The sequence below is a fragment of the Pyxicephalus adspersus genome, chromosome 2, assembly GCF_032062135.1.
Source record: "Pyxicephalus adspersus chromosome 2, UCB_Pads_2.0, whole genome shotgun sequence".
In the NCBI taxonomy this organism is placed as follows: Eukaryota; Metazoa; Chordata; class Amphibia; order Anura; family Pyxicephalidae; genus Pyxicephalus; species Pyxicephalus adspersus.
Window position 1 is genome coordinate 138,032,936 of NC_092859.1, and position 20,617 is coordinate 138,053,552.

A 20,617-nucleotide genomic window follows, 5' to 3' on the forward strand; every position below is an offset into this window, starting at 1 on the left:
CAAATTGCTTTTTAAAAGTTGGTGCATCTTTCTTATTAATGTTTTCCTGTAAGATTACATGTGCTGTACAAAAGAGTGACACAACAGATCTTAGTTTACTGCAACAAATTAATTTATTTGTAACTTTTGGTTATGGGTTGGATGTGGATGGTTGGATTTGACATTCTTGAATGGGTAGGAAAGGATGACGTAACTCCCATGGCTATACTGGGGGGGTTCATTTACTCGCAGTGACCTTGGGGAATGAGGGGATACCTGGCATTATCCTGGCATGATTCTTTTTTCAGAAGAAGCCAGCGATCAGATGGGTAAGTATGTTTTATCAAATATTTTCAAAGCAGAACTTCAGTTCTGATTGACACAGAGGGTGGTGCTGATATTATGATGTCGGCTCCATTCTTTGTAGCGTTGAAATGCGTGTCTAGTGCAACCAGATGACCCACCTGTTGGCGTATTGTTGTGATGCCAAGGACCCACTGGATACTGGGTAAATGCTGGGTTTCATGCATCCATGAAGATGTCCAGTACTGAAGTATGTAAAACACAGAGTTGCAGTGGATTGTAGCTAGTGCCATAAGCTTCAAAATTCATATTGACCGCCATTGGCAACTGTGGCCACACAGAGCCATACAGACCATCATACCTTGTAAAATGATATTCTTTTATGACATGTAGGTTATTTCTCAGTAAATAGTGGGCGCTGTGCAAAATCCTCTTCAAACAGCATAATAAAGTAAGGATGCAAAGACTGCGGAGTCTAACCCATGGCTCACTATTACATGAACAGCCAACTATAATAGGTAATAAAAAAAATAACACTGTTTTATCGGTACGTGAAAATCAAGTTAACAAGTTTATCAGAACATCTGCATGTCTCCGCCATCAGGTCAGCAATCTGCGTTTACCACAAAAAAATCAATATGATGTAGATTCAGTTTTAGAACAGAATTGTGCGTTACCGAAACACTCTCTGATCTGTGCTGAATCATTTATAACGTGAGTTTCTGATCCATCCTCCAGAGGCTCTCCTTGTGCTGAAACAACCACAAAGTAAAAAACAGCAAAGATTATTAATCCTTGTACGGCACTGCAAATGTATGGGAACGCTGCAGTGATGAACTGTTATGTGGTGCATGGCTCAGTCATTATAGATGGGCATCTTTATTACCAGTGCTGGGGGTACAGTTAGGAGGCCATGATTCTTTATAGAAATGTAAGGTTGGATTACTTTTTTTTTATTAAAGGGCTTTTTCTTACTTAAAGCAAACATGTCACATCTACTTGCTGCCAGAAATAAAAATATAATTGAAGACATGGAACTGTCAGCTGGCAATTTGTCATTGCAGGAGCCTCCAGAAGTCGGTATTGGTATAGATATTGCACCAAAATTTTAAAAGCATCCAGAGGTGACCAAAGGCAAAGGGTGGTCTACCATTAAACCAGGGCTGTATCTTCCAAAATGGCACAAATTGGTCTGTTTCTAGGGAACTGGGGATGGACGAGGCAGGACAAAGTCCCCAAATTTACGGTTTGTAATACCTTTTTCCTTTATTTTGTTCTATATTCTGACCACCTCTGGACATTTGTGGCTAAGTTCAGCAAGAATTCTATTGGTGCACAGAGGTGTAGTTGAGGTTGAGTCCGAAGACTCTCGATAATTTAAGAAACATTAAACTAAATCTAAATCTTTTCTCTATCATGCTTTGTGGTCTGTACAAATAAAAAGTCCCTCTACCGATATTGTAAATGTCATACTGTATCCAGTAGAGCCTTGTAACTATGTTTTTGCCAAAACAATACCAAGGGTTGGCACTTCTACAAATGGGAATCATCATTCAGATGTATATTGGTGACATGTTTTGTATAAAAATATTTATAATTTAAAGAAATAAAAACATTTTTTTAAAATGGCCAGATTTGATTATAAATTTTTTGACCTGAAAGTTTTACTGAATTGAAGAATTTGTTTCCTATAGAAAGTACTTATTTCCTATAGAAAGAAGTGATTCTCAACCAGGTTTTAATGAATCCTTGAGTTCCACCAGAGGTTGCTAGAGATCTCTTAAACCATAAGCAATTCGTGCCTCTCAGATTACTACCTGCACCCATGATCTTTTTGGTTATCTGTAAGGGTGTCATTCTTCTCATTGGCCAGCAATGTAAAAAAGCATTCCGAGCACCCCTTTAAGAGCTGTAGATATAGTAATTATAACGGGTTTTCCAGGACCTAAAAGTTTTTTAAAGGTTTCCCCTGGTCTACTTATTAGTGTGTGCGAATGTAATTAGGGATTGATGTATTCAGTAAAAATATGTGTCAGGTTCTATTGTAGGTTAGGTACCATGTAATATTAACCTATGTCATCTCATCCAGTGCTCATCTCCTGATGAAGTGCTGGCTTCTCCTGAGATGTGGTGGAGATTTGGATCCATGATGGTAGAATAAATTAAAATAAAAAAAAGGTTTCTTTGGATTGGTATTATATGACCATGCATAGTTTACATAGCAGCCCACAAACTAGGCACCAGGCAGCATCTATTCCACTGATAGGATATTAGGAAATAATCTACCAAAATATAATTAGAAGGATGAGGATCCACTGCTAACACAGGAGAAAGTAGGAGGTTTAATAAACTTGTCAGGCCATCATTTCCTGGGGATACAGCTGTGCTGTCCCATATTTATAGAAAAGAAGTGAATTGTGTAAAAATAAGTGCATATGTATACCTTGGAACACACATACACACACATTTCCAGGGCTGCCATGAGAAATTTCTGGGTCCTATTCTATTCAAACTTCCTGGACCCCCCTCTCCATGTCTAAAAATTCCAGAATTGCAATAGTCAGATTCTTTTGATCGGGACCCAGTACAGAACTACCCCTTGTACCCCTCTGATGGTAGCCCTGTCCATTCCCATGGTTTGAAAATTAACCTTAAAAAAAACTCCAATTAATAAAATAAGAAAGAGTAAGATGATGGTGAATAATCAAATAGAGAAGTATAAGTATAAGAGAAAGTATACGTGCAGGCTCTTGCCTCTTGAGAATTTCCCAGAGTTCAGTAAAATCAGAGTAGGCGATTTCAGTACAGAAGTACTGTGTATGCAAGACTGAAGGCAACACTGGAGTTCAGCTTTAATAAAAATAATTGTTTTATTTTTACATTTTTTATTATATACATTTCTTTCTTTCTATTTTTATTCTAATTATGATAACATTTTGGGGCTGATATGCATGTTATTATAATTAATTTAAATATAAATATATTTTACCTAATTTTAATTACCCTTGGTGTCATTCTAATTATGAACTAATATTAACTATCTGAATACAAAATAAAGGACAGAACACCAGGGAGGTACGGTTCCAACATGACGCATTTTGCCGATAGGCTTCTTCAGGGGATGTGCTCAAACCGTTACCAAAGATGTTCTAGTGGTGATGCCTTGCATATGAAGTAGGATTACTCAGGGGAGCCTAGCGAAAGCTCCCCTGAGTAATCCTATCTCCCCTGAGTAATCAGAATCTCATCTTCCAGTTGTAGGTGAAGCGTAGGTTGGTGAAGAACAGACCGTGCTGGGTATGCAGCTAGTTGAATACTCTGCACGGTCTGTTCTTCACCATGTTACGCTTCACCTACAACTGGAAGATGAGATTCCTATTGGGAGCTTTCGCTAGGCTCCCCTGAGTAATCCTACTTCATATGCAAGTCATCACCACTAGAGCATCTTTGGTAACAGTTTGAGCACATCCCCTAAAGAAGCCTATCTGCGAAACGCATCGGTCGGAATCCGTACTTCAATAATTTAGGAAATAATCTGTCAAGATAAAAGGTCAGAAATCCTATGATACTAATGGGATAGACCCACCTTATCTATAATATGTACCTATATGAATTTGTTGGAAATTCATTATTGTAAATACTAGATTTGTTTTTGAATTGCCACAAAGAAAACCCCTGCTGCTCTGTCCTTTATATTGTATTCATATGCTTATTACCTCCGGAGGCGGCTCTAGCATATCTAGCCCTCTCTATTTTAATATTACCTGAAGTACTTAAATAAAGTACTAAAGTACTAAAGTAAAGTACCTGAAGTACTTAATAAAGCAATCAAAAAAACTGGTGAAACATGGCTAAAGTATGACAAATAAAGCAATGTGAACAATATATTTAATTCACTATGACATGTATATTTTTTTATCACATTATTTATACATCAAAAAGTATGTGATGGGGAGTGTCCATAAAAATTTATGATGTGGCAGACCGGGCACACATGTACATGTGAAGATACATCTGGAGCCGGAGGGCGTTTCTTTTTATATTCTTCAACTGCTTTCAACATAATCCAGTTTTTACAATATACTTAGGACGTTTCTGATGTGGGAAAAAATGAAAAATTGGCTTGTTTTTAATCTGATCATCCATTCAAAAGTTTACCATGAGGATGGATGATTAGGAATGGTTGTGATCGCCTTTACCAACTATTATAATAATAAATATAATGCCAACCTAATCAAGCGTTGGAATTTATAGCCAGACATACAATCTCTTGCACTATGTACAGTGGTCATTGTAACGTGTATGGTCAGCTTATAAAAAAAGCATTTAAGAATTGTAGGGGCGATCAAATATCTACCACATTGTTTATTGAAGCATTAAATACTTACTTTATAAATCCACAAGTTTTTTTTTTTTTAGCAAGCACTTAAACACATGTGGCTACAAGAGAGTGATTCCTATTCGCACAGACTGCATATTTATAGAAGCAATGAACACTACTCATGAATTTGTTATAAAGTGTGAAGTGCAGTTATTATAAATGGATGCTTTCGGATATATTGTCAGGCCCTCTCATTCCCAGCGTGTTCAGATAAACGTAACTCTTTATTCCTTGTCACTTACCAGTGTATTTTACAAACCTTATAAGATCAGGCACAATTATACTATTTTTGGTTAGTACTTCTGGAATTTGTTTTTGTATTTTCACTGACAGAATCATGGAAATTTTTGGTTTTATTATTATTATTATTATTATTATTATTAAACAGGATTTATAAAGCGCCAACATATTACGTAGCGCTGTACATCAAATAGGGGTTCCAAATGACAGACAGATACAGACAGTCATACAGGAGGAGAGGACCCTGCCCCGAAGAGCTTACAATCTAGGAGGTGGGGAAAGTAACACACAATAGGATGGGAGATAAGTAGTGGTGGGAAGTAGTAATGGTTTCAAAAGACAGAATAGGATGGGTGGGCAAGTGTGTTGAGTGCTCTTTTTAAATGAACAGAAATTAGGAGCAAGCCGAATAGGACTAAGAAGACCATTCCAGAGAGTTGGGGCAGCTCTAGAAAAGTTTTGGAGGCGTGCGTGATGAGGTTATGAGTGAGGAAGTCATTAGTAGGTCATTGGAGGAACGAAGAGAGCGGCTAGGGGATTATTTTTCTATCAGGTCAGAAAGGTAAGTGGGACAAGAACTGTTGAGGGATTTGAAGGCAAAGCACAGGAGATGAATTTTATTTCAAGGTGAAATGGAAGCCAATGAGCAGAACTGCAAAGAGAGGCAGCAGAAGAGGAGCGGTGGGAAGGATGGATGAGTCTGGCTGCAGCATTCATAATAGATTGTAGAGGAGAGAGTCGGGTTAGACTGCATACACAGTGTTAGATTAACCTCCTTATTACTCATCGAATTGGAATAATAAATATACAGGTCAATTAAATAAAAAGTGCTAATGAAGGACGAAGCTGTTCAAAAAGAGCACATACAGACCTCCCTCACCCCCAGAGGTGATTGAGATGGTTGGACAAACGTGTTGCTAATTTATTATCTTCTTTTTTAGGGGACCTTCTTAAAAGTGTTTCATGTAAGAAGTAATGGAAATCCACATAAAATATAATATTTACATGCATTTGTAGAATTAGAGTCCCTGTAACTCTTCTACAACTGTCACTATATCTTATATAAAAAAGGTTATTTTCTTTCAGGGTTAGTAGAGGATTTTTGGACGCTTCCAACTTTGAAATTTTAGGAAGCTCCCCCTTCTTTAATTCTAGTAGCAATGATCCAGGAAGAGGTAAAGCCATGTGGCAGATGTAAATGATAGAAGAATGATAAATCAAGATGAATGATGAAAATGGTAATGCAAGACTGCAAATTGTTTGCTGGGTAAAATAACAAACATACAAGTAGTAAACAACGACTCCTAGATACGAACAGGGCTTCCCTGCCTGCCCGTGTGCAGGAGGGAGGCTTGATGGGGGGGGGGGATTTGCATGACTTGCAGAAGAAATCTTTTGCTAAACACAGCTGAGGTTGTGGGTGATCTTAAGGACTTAGCTGTTCTGCAACCTCTTGTAACTCCTTAATGACCAAGACAAACTCTGCAGTTGTTTCTTTTTGCATATCAAAGCACAGCTTGCTCCAGAAGTTAATGAATGTATAGGTTCCATAAAGTTTTTTTTCTTTGTTTGTGATTAGTTTACAGTGAGGATTTTATACAGTAACTGACACCATGCTGCCTTATATTATGTTGAAACAAACATCTGTCCTAATTGCATTTATAAAAATAATGTACCTGTTCCAACTTACATACAAATTCAACTTAAGAACAAACCTACAGTCCCTATATCGTATGAAACTGGGGGACTACCTGTATATGTATTTTATCTATGTATGTAGAGATTCTGCTTTCTCAATGTGTGACTTGTGTGTTTACCTAAGCCCACAGCGGTAAAACTATATTTGAAAAAGTATGTTCAACAAATACAAGCAACAAAAATACAAGACTTATTAAATATTTTACAGCTGTTTACTTTTTTATAATGCAATTTTTAGGTTATACAGACAGAAAGCAATATGTTGCTTAAAAAAGATTAGATTCATTTCTATGTGCATAGTATATAGATGACTCAGAATGTTAATTTTACAAGATGAGTCCTGAGTATAAAATGTCACAGGGACAGGGGCCCTATGTGTGCTGGAACCTCCGACTTCTAGTGACAGCTAATATCCAACAATAATCCTGGGATCAGAATCAATCTGCTCCTGGACTTCTGATCCATAGGAGTGCTTGTAGAAAATGTATACACACAACTTTATGTATAAATTGGAAGTTAAGTGTCATAGGACAGTACATCATGACACTTCCTCCAATGTTGGGTAAAGTTGTGGTATCCCTTACCTTCAACTCCCTACACTGGCAGATCACTCCTTTAATGATCTAATGTTGAATAAGTGCAAGTTAGGGACTAAGTGCTCCTGCATGAAAAAAATCATTTACCAATTGCCATGGACAAAAAAATGTTATGTTGACTTCAGTCGTCTAATTTTATGCAAGCTTAAATCATGTTTTTTTTTTAATTTTCTTGCATGTGATTTGATATTCTTAAATTTCCTTGCATGTGATTGGATATTCTATGTGATGTGAATTTTCCCTACAGTTAACAAACTAATTAAATGATTCCCTTTGCAGTGTGATATTTCCCTTTGTTAAGTGCACAGCCAAAACAAAAAAAAGTGTTCTGCTAATTTTTGTCAACAAGAAAAATTTAATATTGTGTTAACAATTACATTTTTTTCATGAGTGCATTGCAATGATGGGTTAAAATCAAATTAAAAGATCACCTAAAGCATAACTTGTGAGCTTTAAAAAAAAAAAAAGTTCTGGGATGTAAGGGGTAAAAAAGGCCCAGGGATTAAAACCCAGGGATAAAAGGTAAACATGCCTTGTTACTGCTTAAAAAAAGTTAATAAAAGAAAGATTTTTTTTTAGCTAACTAGCTAAATAACTAGTTAAATTAAATCTTTGCTCATTAGAGACAATATTAAACATTGTAGTAAAGAAGGTGTTATCTAGTGATAATACAAGAAAACATAAGGTAAGCATACAGAATACTATACTTTATATTACAGAAAGATATAGCATGAGAGTCAGACCCCCATTGGTTGCCATATCGTTTCGGCACCTTCTTGAGTTGTAGAGACTTGGTCCATAGGCTTCAGTTAAATGAGATGCGTCTCACTGATTGTGATAGCATTCTTGGCAGTTGATAAAGAATAACAGCGTATTCATGCATTTATTTAAGCCAAATAGGCTTAAAAAATAGCATGGTATTGAGAAATGTTAATGTATTTACCCTATGTCCTCTTGTAGATCCAGTTTGGCCAAAACTAATCTGTTAGGAGGGGTAGAATGTAATTTATCTAAAGGACTCTACATAAATGAGTATTTCTTAATGTTGTATTCATTTTGTATAGTTTTCTTAAGATAGCAAATAATAATGATATACACAGATAAGTATACTGTACATGAGGCCAGCGGTATATTTAGCAACAGGGTTTAGTTCAATGGAGTTTGCATGATATTCAATAAATTCAGATTTGCATCATTTTTCTCTGATCTTTCATCATGAAGTTCTATAATCTTTAGATTTAGTTACCAGGTCTCTTATGTCTTCAGAAAAGAAATAAATGTCAGAGATTGTTTTATTTTTTTATTACATTTGTGTTACAGCATACAGCCCTGCCCATGATATACATATTTTCACATGCAAACAATTTTCTGTAGCCTATTATGCTTGTGAATTGGCAGCACTGTTCTGTTCATAATGTGTGAGAGCTAAGCTGGAGGGAATTTTTCCATTTTATAAATGGCTAACGAACCCAAAGAAGCCCACACAGACCACCTGATCCAAACAAGCTCCTGTAATGCCAGCTAGTCCTTACTGCAGTCATCACATCATGCTTTCATTAGTATAATAACCTCTCTATAGATTTCATACAAAACCTGGGTCATTTACATGTAGTTCTGTGATATATGAAGGCTTATAAACATGTGACTGGGTCACCAAAGTCTTCAGCAATCAATGTCGGATTTCAGACCCATGCAAAGCAGAGGTCGGCTATGGCCCATTCTGGCATCAAGATTGCATCTACTGGGATCATTCCAGATCTACATCTCCTATGGGTTATTGTACACGTACAGCTAAGTATTTAATTTTTTCTTTTTATTTAAGTTTTAATAAAAAGAAATCAATAAGAGAACAAAAAAAATACAACAGTACATTAAAGAACTCCAATAGAAAAATAGGAATAACTTTGGTTACTGGAGGTATACATACACAGCATCAATTTAACAACAACAGCTATGGGCTGGATTATCAAAATGGAACTATGCAGAAATGAGCTTGTAATAAGAGTAATAGTTTTCTGTACCTGAATAATCGTATCTCCTCAAAACCTAGATTTGTGGGGCAATTTTAAGAGGGAACACTACTGGAACAACAAAGGTTGGGGGAAAAAGATGGGTTAACAAACATATATAGAGCAGTTTGTTCCTCTCAGATCAGTGAAAACAATGATCTTTTTGGCTATCTGTAAAGGTGACAATCCCACTGGCCAGCAATATAAGAAGCATTCTTCCTTCCTAAGAACCATTCTTCCTTCCTGACCACCAAGCTAATATAAAGTGAGTTGTGGATATAATAATTATAGCAGGGGGTCCCTGGAGACCTGGAAACTTTAAAAAAAAAAAAGTGCTTTCTCTGTGTTAAAAAGTTAAAGAAACACTGCTCTAGGCTTAGTACGTAGACTTAAGCTATATACACACACCACATGAATGTAGTCCAAAATGAACAATTGTGCTTGTCTTGGGTGGGTGAAAATCTGATGTGCACAGCTGACCCCCCAATGCCACGATAGTTTGATGAATCTCTTGGCCAATCAATTTTATTTTTTACTGATGTGTACATTTAGTAAAATTGAACCACCAGCTGTTTTTTTGGGGGGGCGGGGGGTGTACCGTTTTGCCTTTTATATCTACCAGTATGTAAATCATTTGTATGATCTAGCCGGAGGTAAAAAAAAAAGAAAAGAATAGGTACGTACCCCTATGGCTGTTATATACCGATGTTATAAATGTTTTAGGCAAAGCACAATCGATCAGTTACTTGCAACAGATAGCAGTATAGCACCTAGAAAACAAATAGGATTTTGCAGAAGAAACATAGACAGTACAATACTTCACTGAAAAAGTTAATTTAGGAGGTTGGCAAGGTGTACAATAATAGCAACCAGCTTCTGTCTTCATTACTGATCACTGCACCATCTGATTAATAGCCTTGAACTTTAGGCAGGGACCTGATACAAGCTGAAATCTCCTTCTGTGGTGTTCTGATTTAATGATCTCAGCAACAGTTTGTGGCATTTTAGCTCAAACCGGGGATATAGAGGAAGCAGTTTACACCAAATTCCTGCACAAAAATGGCTTTACCTAAATTCTGCCTGGATATGTATTTGTAATTCCAATAGAGCTACACAGGATGAGGGTGGAGAGATGACCCCATTGTACCTGTAAGTGGTGTCACATTCCTAACTCTGCTATGTATGTTTAAAGAATCAAAAGGAATAGAATTTCAAGCACTTTTGCAGGTTAAAAGCCCACCTTATATGTATTTTATCAGTGTGTTATCCTGGTATTAATCTTTAGGATAGATTGCTGTTTTGGATAAACACCAATATATTTTTTTCAGCAAGAAAAAGCCTAAATACATGGATTGTTATGTTTTATATTGGTACTATATAATTACATTTTTTAATATATGAATAAGAATTAAGGTTTCAATGTTAGCAGAAATCTTTATTCATACTACAAATAATTTATAAGTAATAAATAAGAAATAACCACATTTATTTTATCTGTTTTCATTCATCATTATTTTTATATAATATTTGTTTGTTAGTGTATGCACTTTTTTTATTTTATTTACGCATCGCATGTAATCTATTCCATTATAATCCGATATTTGCTGAGAAACACAATGAACTGGGTCATTAATTTTTTCTGTTTTGCAGTTTCACTTTTTACTATGTCCATATAAATGTGACTTTATTGTTTTCATTATAATTGATAATGCTTTAGTTTTTTGGAGGGCTGGTTATATATTATTTAGAAAAATATATTTTATGCTTCTCTTTCCATAACTTACATGTGTTTTATATGTATGATACATGCAAATATATATATATATATATATATATAAACACACAGGTAGGTAGGTTAAGGACATCTGACATACAGACGCCTCCTAGATATAAACGAGGCTTGAAAGGGCAGTTTGCATGACTTGCACAAGAAATCTTTTGCTAAACACGGCTGAGGTTGTAGGTGATCTTAGAGGGGTGAGCTCTTTCTGCAGCCTTTTGTAACTCTTTAATGACCAAGACAAACTCTGCAGTTGTTTCTTTTTGCATATCAAAGCACAGAATTTAATGAATGTCTAGGCTCCATTTTTTTTTTTGCTTTGTTTGTGATTAACTCACAGTGAGGATTTTATACAGTAACTGACACCACTCTGCCTAATAATATGTTAAGACATACATATATAATGTACCTGTTCTGACTTACATAAAACTTCAACCAAAGAACAAACCTACAGTTCCTATCTCGTATGTAAGCCGGGGATTACCTGTATAGATAGATATATAATAAGTGAACATTTGTACTGTTCAAATAAATTACAACTAAAGATAGGTATTTGTATTTTTACATAGGAGACCTGCATTAATTTGATGTGCAAATGCAAACGTGATTCTCAGCAAATGTAAATGATAGGCAGGGGCTATTGTTGTGTAGGGAGGATGATGGGTCTCCTATATGTTGTGTGATGTTTTTTAGCCACAGTCAGGAAGACGTTTCCATTAATTCTCTACAGATTACACTTTAGAGTTGTCCTTCTTTGTTACTACAGTGCAAACGTGAGATTGCTGACCACCATCAAATTACCTGTGGAATTTTCTCTTTGCAGGGACCAGACTGTTCAGCTACATGTCCTTCTGGAAAATTTGGAACTGACTGCTCGTCAGTATGTAACTGCAAAAACGGTGCTGCCTGCTCCCCAGTGGATGGGTCTTGTATGTGTAGAGAAGGTAATAGAGCTTGGCAAATTGCTATCCTTTTATCAATGACTCACAGGAACACCAATGTGACCCATACCATTTGTATGATAGCTGTTGGTTGCTGCACATAGCGCTGACATTTTTATGGAATAAACCACCACTTACCTTATTGATGTAAAAGCATTTTTTTCTTCTGATCATTAACTGAGCTTTCAGTTTATTCAGAAAAAAAAAATTCGGATTGCCTAGTACAAGGGCAGCTACATGAAGGAGAGCATGGGTCAGATTGACATCTCTGCTGATTACTCATTTAACTCGTTTTGTACAGTAACTACTGTAGTGATGCAGCATCAAAAATATCAATTGCAACATCATCTCACACATTATGATCATCTGTCATTGGAAATAAAGGATTTCTATGAAATTGTCTTGCAGCAAATTGAAGGACAGAACTACTGAATCATTCTTTTTTTTTGTTAGGAGATGACAGTACAAAGTACATTGCATTGTACCAAATGCCGAAGGAGAATAAAATTCGTAGCTCTACCTAGATAGATAGAGTTGACCCAGGTTACCAGTAATGTTCCATTGTTTAGTTGCTTAGTATATTTGGGAACTTTGTTCCTTGCCAAAATATTTGCATTTCCCTTTAGCAAGTTATATGATACTGGACTAGGCAAGGTGTCTGACCTTAAGCTAAGCAATGCAGCCTGGGCAAGGACCCATTCCAAGGCTGCTGACAGGAGTGTAGTGGGGCGGGCACGCGTAGGCACGCCGCGCCCTTACTTTTTTTTCAGGAATGGGCAACATTGATCTACCATGGACACACAGACATGAGTCGTTTCAGCACCATGGATAGTACCGTGCAACCCCTTTTTTTTAACACTACACCCCTGGCTCCTGATTGGGTATATCTCTATATGGGATCCCAGACCTAAGTGTATTCTCTATATTTTAACATGGTCTATGTTATATTTGCTGGCCCTGATCACTTGTAAATATTTGTGGTTTTGTTAAAAAGAATTATTGTTCCCTTAGGATAACTTTGCAAAATTCTGTTCTGTTGTCAGCAGTCTTCATGTTGATATAACTGAAAGACATGCTTTGGAGTCCATTTCCCTGGACTAAGTATTAAAAAAGCTCAAAATTCAGAAAATAAACCTTGATGTTGTTTACTCAGTATCACTCAGCTTTCTTCTCTTAACAGTGTCTTGACAGTCTTCCAGCTGCAAATACATAGCAAGTGCTACATGAGGTAGAAGTAGGGTGAGCTAGGTAATGACCTCAGTGCTGCTGTTGGGAACTTTGAGGATGAATTTCTCCACAGTGCTTGCAGTTACAGAGGTCATTGATTGGTATTTTAAAAATTAGTTACTATTAGTTAATTATTATTGTATGAAAACTTGCATGTCCATAGCCTGGCTGGAAACTTACTTGCTGAGTGGGAAATGCAGTGACGATGTGCTAAATGCAATGAGGCACTATCATTTCATGTCATCTTAAGTATAGAGCATTCAGGTCAGTAAAGTATACAAACTTGTCTTTTTTGAGCTGATACTTTGTACATTATTACATAAGCTTGAGTTTGTTATTAACAAATGCAATTGTTGTCTGATTTATTTTCTTTGCTAACTCTGTACAGGTTGGCAAGGGATAGACTGCTCCATTCCTTGTTCAAGTGGCACTTGGGGACTAGGCTGCAATCAGACCTGTCACTGTCTGAATGACGCATCGTGTAATACAATAAATGGAAGCTGCATGTGCATTGCAGGTTGGATGGGAGAAATCTGTGAACAACCATGCCCGGTATGAAAAGTGGATTTAAATTTACAGGTTCCAGTGACTTACCCAATGTATCTGAGTTCCAGCTGATATTGGTACTTTTTCTTCTAGGAGGAGATGTTTGGTTTTAACTGTGCCGAACACTGTGATTGCAGCCATGCAGAGGGATGTGACCCTGTCACTGGTCATTGTCATTGTCTGGCTGGATGGACAGGTAGGTGCAAAGTAAAAACAGACCAAAGCCAGAAGCGTGGAGACCAGTAGTATGGTGGACAGAAGCGTGGAGACCAGTAGCATGGTGGACAGAAGCGTGGAGACCAGTAGTATGGTGGACAGAAATGTGGGGACCAGTAGTATGGAGGACAGCAGCATGGAGACTACTAGTATGGGGGACAGAAGCGTGGAGACCACTAGTATGGGGGACAGAAGCGTGGAGACCACTGGTATGGGGGACCGAAGCATAGAGACCAATAGTATGGTGGACAGAAGCGTGGAGACCAGTAGTATGAGGGAAAGAAGCGTGGAGACCAGTAGTATGGGAGACAGAGGCCTGGAGATCATTAGTATGTGGGACAGAAGCCTGGAGACCACTAGTATGGGGGAGAGAAACATGGAGACCACTAGTGTAGGGAACAGAAGCATAGGGACCAAAAGTGTGGAGATCAGTAGTATGGGAGACAGAAGCGTGGAGATCAGTAGTATGGGGGACAGAAGTGTGGAGACCACTGGTATGGGGGACAGAAGCATGGAGACCACTGGTATGGGGGACAGAAGCGTGGAGACCACTGGTATGGGGACAGAAGCATGGAGACCACTAGTATAGGGGCCAGAAGCATAGGGACCAGCAGTATGGGAGACAGAAACGTGAGACCAGTAGTATGGGGGATAGTAGTGTGGAGGCCTATGGTGACAGAACAGTAACTCATATGCTTATCATATGCTGTCAATATACAATCACAACTACTAACATAGCTCGTCCATGTTTGACTGTTCATTAGCCTTAGTACTCTTCAGTCGCCTTTGTTCTGTACATGGCTTGACTATAAGCAAATCGGATCAAAACAGTTCTGCATTATAAGCGGTCACCTCTGAATCAGCTAAAGCAATAAAATTGAGGTTTGGTTACCTTATATATATTAATATTACCTTATATTCTTCACTGTTTTTTAAACTTAAGACAGATTTTGCTAAATGGCAATGGCAATTGTTTAATAAATCCACTAGGACAAATGGACAATACTAGAATTACCTCCAGCAATCTACTTTTTTATAAGGAATCCATTGGTGGGACATTTGGCATCAGGTAATGTCTATGAACTAATTTACAGTTGCCAGCTAGACACAACAGATCCTGCATTCTTTCCAGTAACATTTAGTATTAAAGCACAAAGAAAGCCAAAACCAAACACAGCCAATTATCGGAGCAATCATAGTGAATATTGTAAACATTAAATATTACCATTGGAACTGAACTTTTAAGATTCAGTGCTTACTGGACACTGGGCAGCTACAGGACCTCTGGTGCCTTTTACTTTCCTGTTGACATTTGTAATCTTACAATTGCTCATCTTGTACTCCATGAAGACACGTGGTTTCCATTGTAAAGCAGATTTACTGAAAAATGTAGTGTACAATATATTGTTCATTCACAAATTGTTGTTTCCCCCACAACCTTAATTCATAGATTAAATAAAATGTAATGCAGTGGGCAAACATATTTTGCCTATAACATGTTTTGTCCACCACTTTGTTTATATACATTGCTTGCATTCACTGGTCAACTGCATTGCCATTAGAACTTCACTTTTTAATTTTCAGTTTAGGTAGGTTTTAATATATATACGTGCCAGAGATTTAAACAATATAAATGTAACAGAATAGGTAATTTCACACAGCAAGGAATGGTGAGATAATATGCTAAAGATGCAGCAAACCAACATCAGATAAAAAGACCAAATCTTTATGTGTTTGACATCACAAGTGTTAATATTTGGCACTTCTACAACCTGTATAGATTATCCATACTTTGGATAAGTATGAGTATTTTCCAATGAGAATGTAACATAACACATAACTAAGCAAAAGCAGTTTTGATAGAAGAACATGAAATGAAGGTTAGTGGCCATGACGTAGAATGAGCACTGTAGTGTTGTTGTACAACCCAGTTTGTCCCCCACGTGGCTGTGTATTTGCCTTGGTAAAATCAGAGCAGAGAGCACAGCCGGGAGCTGAGCAACGTTGTGCAGTAAATTAAATAGATATTATCAGCTTAACAAACACACAGCTCTCCGTCTGCTCAGCACTGATTGGTGTGAGAGCCAGCGGCAAAAAGGCATGTGTGCATGGAGATTACTAACCTCCAGGATGGTAGGGATGGGAGGTGGGGAGGATGTCTGAATGGGTACCCAACTTCTTAAGTCTCCTGCATTTATAGACATTGAGGAATTACTGCATACAAGTGGAGAAATCAAACTTTGTTCTCTTCATTTTTGTTTTAGTTAAAATGAATTTAGGTTTAGCAATATCTAGTTTGTAAAAAAATGTATTCATGCCATGCTTCAAAAAAATTGTTCTCAAACCTTTAAATGCTTGAATACATCAACAATACTGGGTTGGACTACTTTAAAATCATGTTTTTTCACAAATTATCATTTTTTTAGGTTCTCTTTACAATTGAGTTGATTTTCTAAGCGAGCTCTGGCTTTTCATTTAGCAAAGTGAATTATCCAGTCAAAGCAACAAAACTTTTTATTTTTAATTTCCTTGCATGTGATTGTGTATCCTTTTCTAGTTGAATTTTCATCACATTTACTAAATATATAAGTTGAAGGATGTCCAGCTAAGTAGCCAGCCTCAACTCTCCTAGTAAATCAATTAGTTTAAACAAAAAGATCTGTTTGGTGCAGTTTCTACCAAGAGCAATGAATGCATGTAAAATGTTTTAATAATTTACCTCTGCATTACATGCATAGGTGTGAATACAGTGTGTATCTGAATTGCTTTTTTGGACCCAAAAATGTTGCTGCATGATGCGCAATGGTGGTAGAATATGCCAGATATCACTTCTCTCCGAAAAAGGCAGATTAAAGGATCTTCAGTAAATACATTGGATGAAACCAATTATGAACAGGCTTAGAAGTATAGCTTCAATGATTGCAAATGTATGCAACCTTTGTTTTTAACTTAGTTGAGTAGTTCAGTTCAACTTCTTTCAGGCTAGCTTGAAAGTGTGCAAGGAACCCCCTTGGTATTGTTCCCATGACTGGCATGACTAGGGTAGAGAAGAGGAAGCCATACTCCTCAATACCAGCTTACCCCAACCTTAACCCACCAACATTGGTACCTCTTTAAACAAACGCATAAGACATGTCTTTAGATAAAAAGGCCATAGCAGCCTTTTATTACCATAACAATACATTTTAATTTCCAGCATAGAAAACTTTTTTATCAAACATCCAAGTACATTTAATAGATTGTGAAGGTCCTTTAAAGTACAGATTAAACACCACCTTTCCTATGGATACTTCTGTTCACTAAAAGACCCCCAGCTGCTACTACACTGCGTCAAGGACAGTTAATGGATATCCACAGTTCCCTCCAAGCCTCATGACAACCCAGTGTACATGAGGCTCTCCTTATCAGGATCTCCATACCCTTCTCACCCCCTGCTGCTTTGTATGCATTTAACTCCATTTCCATGGATCTACAACACTACTAAGCTGCCATGACAATGCTACGCCAGGTTCCCAACCCAAAGGAGGAGGGTGAGTGGAAAAAGTTTTTTTCTCCAATTCTTATTGTGTACTGACCTCCCCCACCCCTCGTCCCTTTCTTATCACATGTCCCTTGACCTCTGTTTACTCTCCAACCCACCTATCACAGACCTATCATATCTTTCTCCTGCCCCTCTTATCACTTAAACCCTTTCTTTGCCATGTCATCCCCTCTCACCCTGTCATGTGGCCCTGTGCCCATTCCCTTTCCTTTTTATCTCCGGGCCATCACTCTTTAGGATCCAGTGGTTTGAAATTTTCAGCTGAATTTTTTAGCTTATCAGTTTTGTTTTCTAAACAGACAAAACTTATCACTTCTTGTTTGCTGTAATGGGGAAATAACTTGACATGTGCTGAAAGGTGGGTGTGCTTGTTGAGTGAAGCAAGGGTTTGATGCCTTGTTTTAAGAGGGGTATCCAGTGAACAAGTTATTAAAATTCTTTTATTCTTGATAAGGACTGTTAGTGGCTACCATTGTGGTTTTCTTGTTTCTTCTTATTCTCCTGTTTGAGATGAATTCACAAGGTCAGCCTATATCCAACCTTGCAAATTTATAAAGTGTTCACGGGTGCTTGCAACATGTGCTGCCCTGCTCGGTTCTGGCTGTACATCTGGCCACCCTATGGGAAACAGAAGATTTTGTATGTAGATGATAATCTTGTTTAGGTAAAAGCTTTAAATGTTCTGACACATTCGATTTTTCAGTATGATTCCTGTAAATATATCAAAAATAAATCAATTTCTTTTTAGCTACCTCATGGAAAGATCATATAGTCTAGACCTAAGGCAGTTGGACTGTAATGGAGCTCATGGCTTGCTATGAGTCATTTCTGCCATTACTCCTCCACCACTGCACTATCCATAAAAGCAATCAACAAGGACTGCTGCTGCACAAGCCTTGGGCTAACTAGAAGAAACTCTTTGGCTTTATTTTTATCACATATCTATTTGCTTGAGACAAACCTGACTTGATGGAACTTGGCAGGCTGTGGACAAAAAAAATGAATTGCCTAAGCAACATTTCAGTCAAGCACACAATTTTTCATATGCTTGCCAAGTGGACACAAACTACCTACTGACATGCATAATGATCCGGATAGGTTTGTAAAGCCCGTCATTGCTTTTCAATGGCCCTCAGTCTGGGCCTGAGCAAGTGAATGTGATTTCTTTTCTTTGCTCCTGCAACACCTTTCACTGAGCAAATTGTAACCTTATCTGGAAACACCTGAGCAACAGAGGAACTGTGGGCTAATAGGCATTAGCTCCAACCTAAAGCCTTGCTTTTATAGAGACCCTATGACTTTATCAAAGATGGAAAATATTTCCTGGATGGTATTAGCAAGTCAAGCAAGCAAGTTACTGACTTTATTTGTCTTTTGAGATTTCTCTATAATGCATGGTGGTATTTGTGCATGCAGAAAATGTTTAAGTACATGCAATTTCCAAAATATGGATTCTCTCATACATAGGTGATCTATTATATTAGAAGTGACATAACTTCTTTGTCTACATTATAGGTTTCTTCCCAGTGTCAAGACCCATCCGGAAATCCATCTCAGTTTAATTTTAAAGTCCTCACTATAGCCCTATTGCTTCACCATTGTCTTATTAACACATAATAATATTGTGTTATCTAGGTTATAATTCTTTTTAGCCTTACATAAGTTTCAGTATTTCTAAAGGATGGAATGAGCTGCACATGGACTAATTGTTCAGACAGAACAGGCAGTACAATTCCATTGTTCAGGTAGAGAATGGAGCAGGTTAGGTGGTAATACATAAAGATGCTGTCATTCTCCCAGTCTTCCAAAGCATGAACAGCGTGACTGAGGGACAGGGTGACACAGTGGCAGGTGGCGATAAGGTTCCGCAGAGACGAGTGGTAAGAGTTTGGTCACATCAGTGCTGTCACTCACTAACAAAGCTGTCCCTTGCCTGCCCTCCAGCTCCATTAATGCACGAGCAAAGATAATCCCAGCTCCCATAAGGCTTGGTCCAGGAACTTAAAGACACAAACCCATTCCTTTACTGTGCAGATGAACTACCATGGCATTAGTGCAAGTCTCCATAGCTTTATACAATGAAGCTGTCAGTGGAACACTCTGGGGAATGGAGATAGCAGCTAATTATACTACATAGATGCATCTGTAGATCCTTCGATAGACCTGTCTGTCTGCCTCTTTTATTCTTTTAAATGTCTTCATAATCTTCATTTCCATCACTTTTTCCTTACTGGCGTTCACATTCAGTAGCATTCAGTAACTTTTATTACAAGTATTACTAGAAGTATTATTTTTCTGTTTGTGATTATTCTGTTTAAATTATTAAAAGTAATTAAATGAAAATGCAAAAGGTGAATATAAGGCCAAGGTTACAAAGGCCCTGTTTTATGCACACATGGAAACTTGGAATAACATTGTGTATTGTCCGGGAGCAGACGCAATGCACTCTGCAAAGTAAATAATGAAATTGTAATTTAAACATATAAATGTAATGTTTGTCCGCCTGTGGAAGCAGTTCAGGCAGGGTCACTCAGAGATAGCAATTAAAGAATATGCAGAATTGTCGAGAGCTAGATAAGGCGGCAAGGCACCGCAGGATTAAGGCTACCCTCGGATTATCCCCCTCCATGACTGTCCGTAAATTTTGGATGCCACTCTCCGGTACTGGAGATAAGTCTCCGAAATGTTCTCTTTCATTTTTTCGCAAGACTTAATTTGTCCGGAGCTGATAAGGAATTCTGCTTCCACCACTGCTCAAGAAATCCACATCGAGGTGGGAGAACTTTAAAATCTCCGACCTGCAGCCAACGAAGTTCTTGCAGTGGGAGCTGTGGGAATGCCTGGCCTTAACACTATTTAATAGGGCAAGTCTAAAAAAAACTACAAAAAACATTCAGCTACCAGTTCTCACTCTTCTGTAAAAAAAAAAGTTGAAATTTGATTGGCTTAAACTGGCTTTTTCCTTTGTGCTACCCAGTGATAAATGTTTTTTCTTCAATTTCTGATCCTCCATTGATTTTGTTTTCGGAGCTGTTTTCCCTAATGCCTCACTTTCAGCAAGACTTTGGATGAGATAATAGGTGGCAGGACTAGTGAAATGATACCATGTATAATCTATCATATTCCCATTTCTAGCAAAAGAAATTTGATATGGTAATAG

The 20,617-nt window shown here is 37.6% G+C and overlaps 1 protein-coding gene across 1 annotated transcript in view; it reads left to right on the plus strand.

Moving 5' to 3' along the window:
* Positions 1 to 20,617, plus strand: part of MEGF11 (multiple EGF like domains 11) — a gene marked incomplete in the record, with an annotated part of 327,149 nt that overhangs the window by 236,780 nt on the left and 69,752 nt on the right. Inside the window, 3 exon segments of the mRNA XM_072402612.1 lie at positions 11,810 to 11,930; positions 13,543 to 13,706; positions 13,794 to 13,896. Of these exon segments, the coding sequence (XP_072258713.1) occupies positions 11,810 to 11,930; positions 13,543 to 13,706; positions 13,794 to 13,896 (388 nt within the window).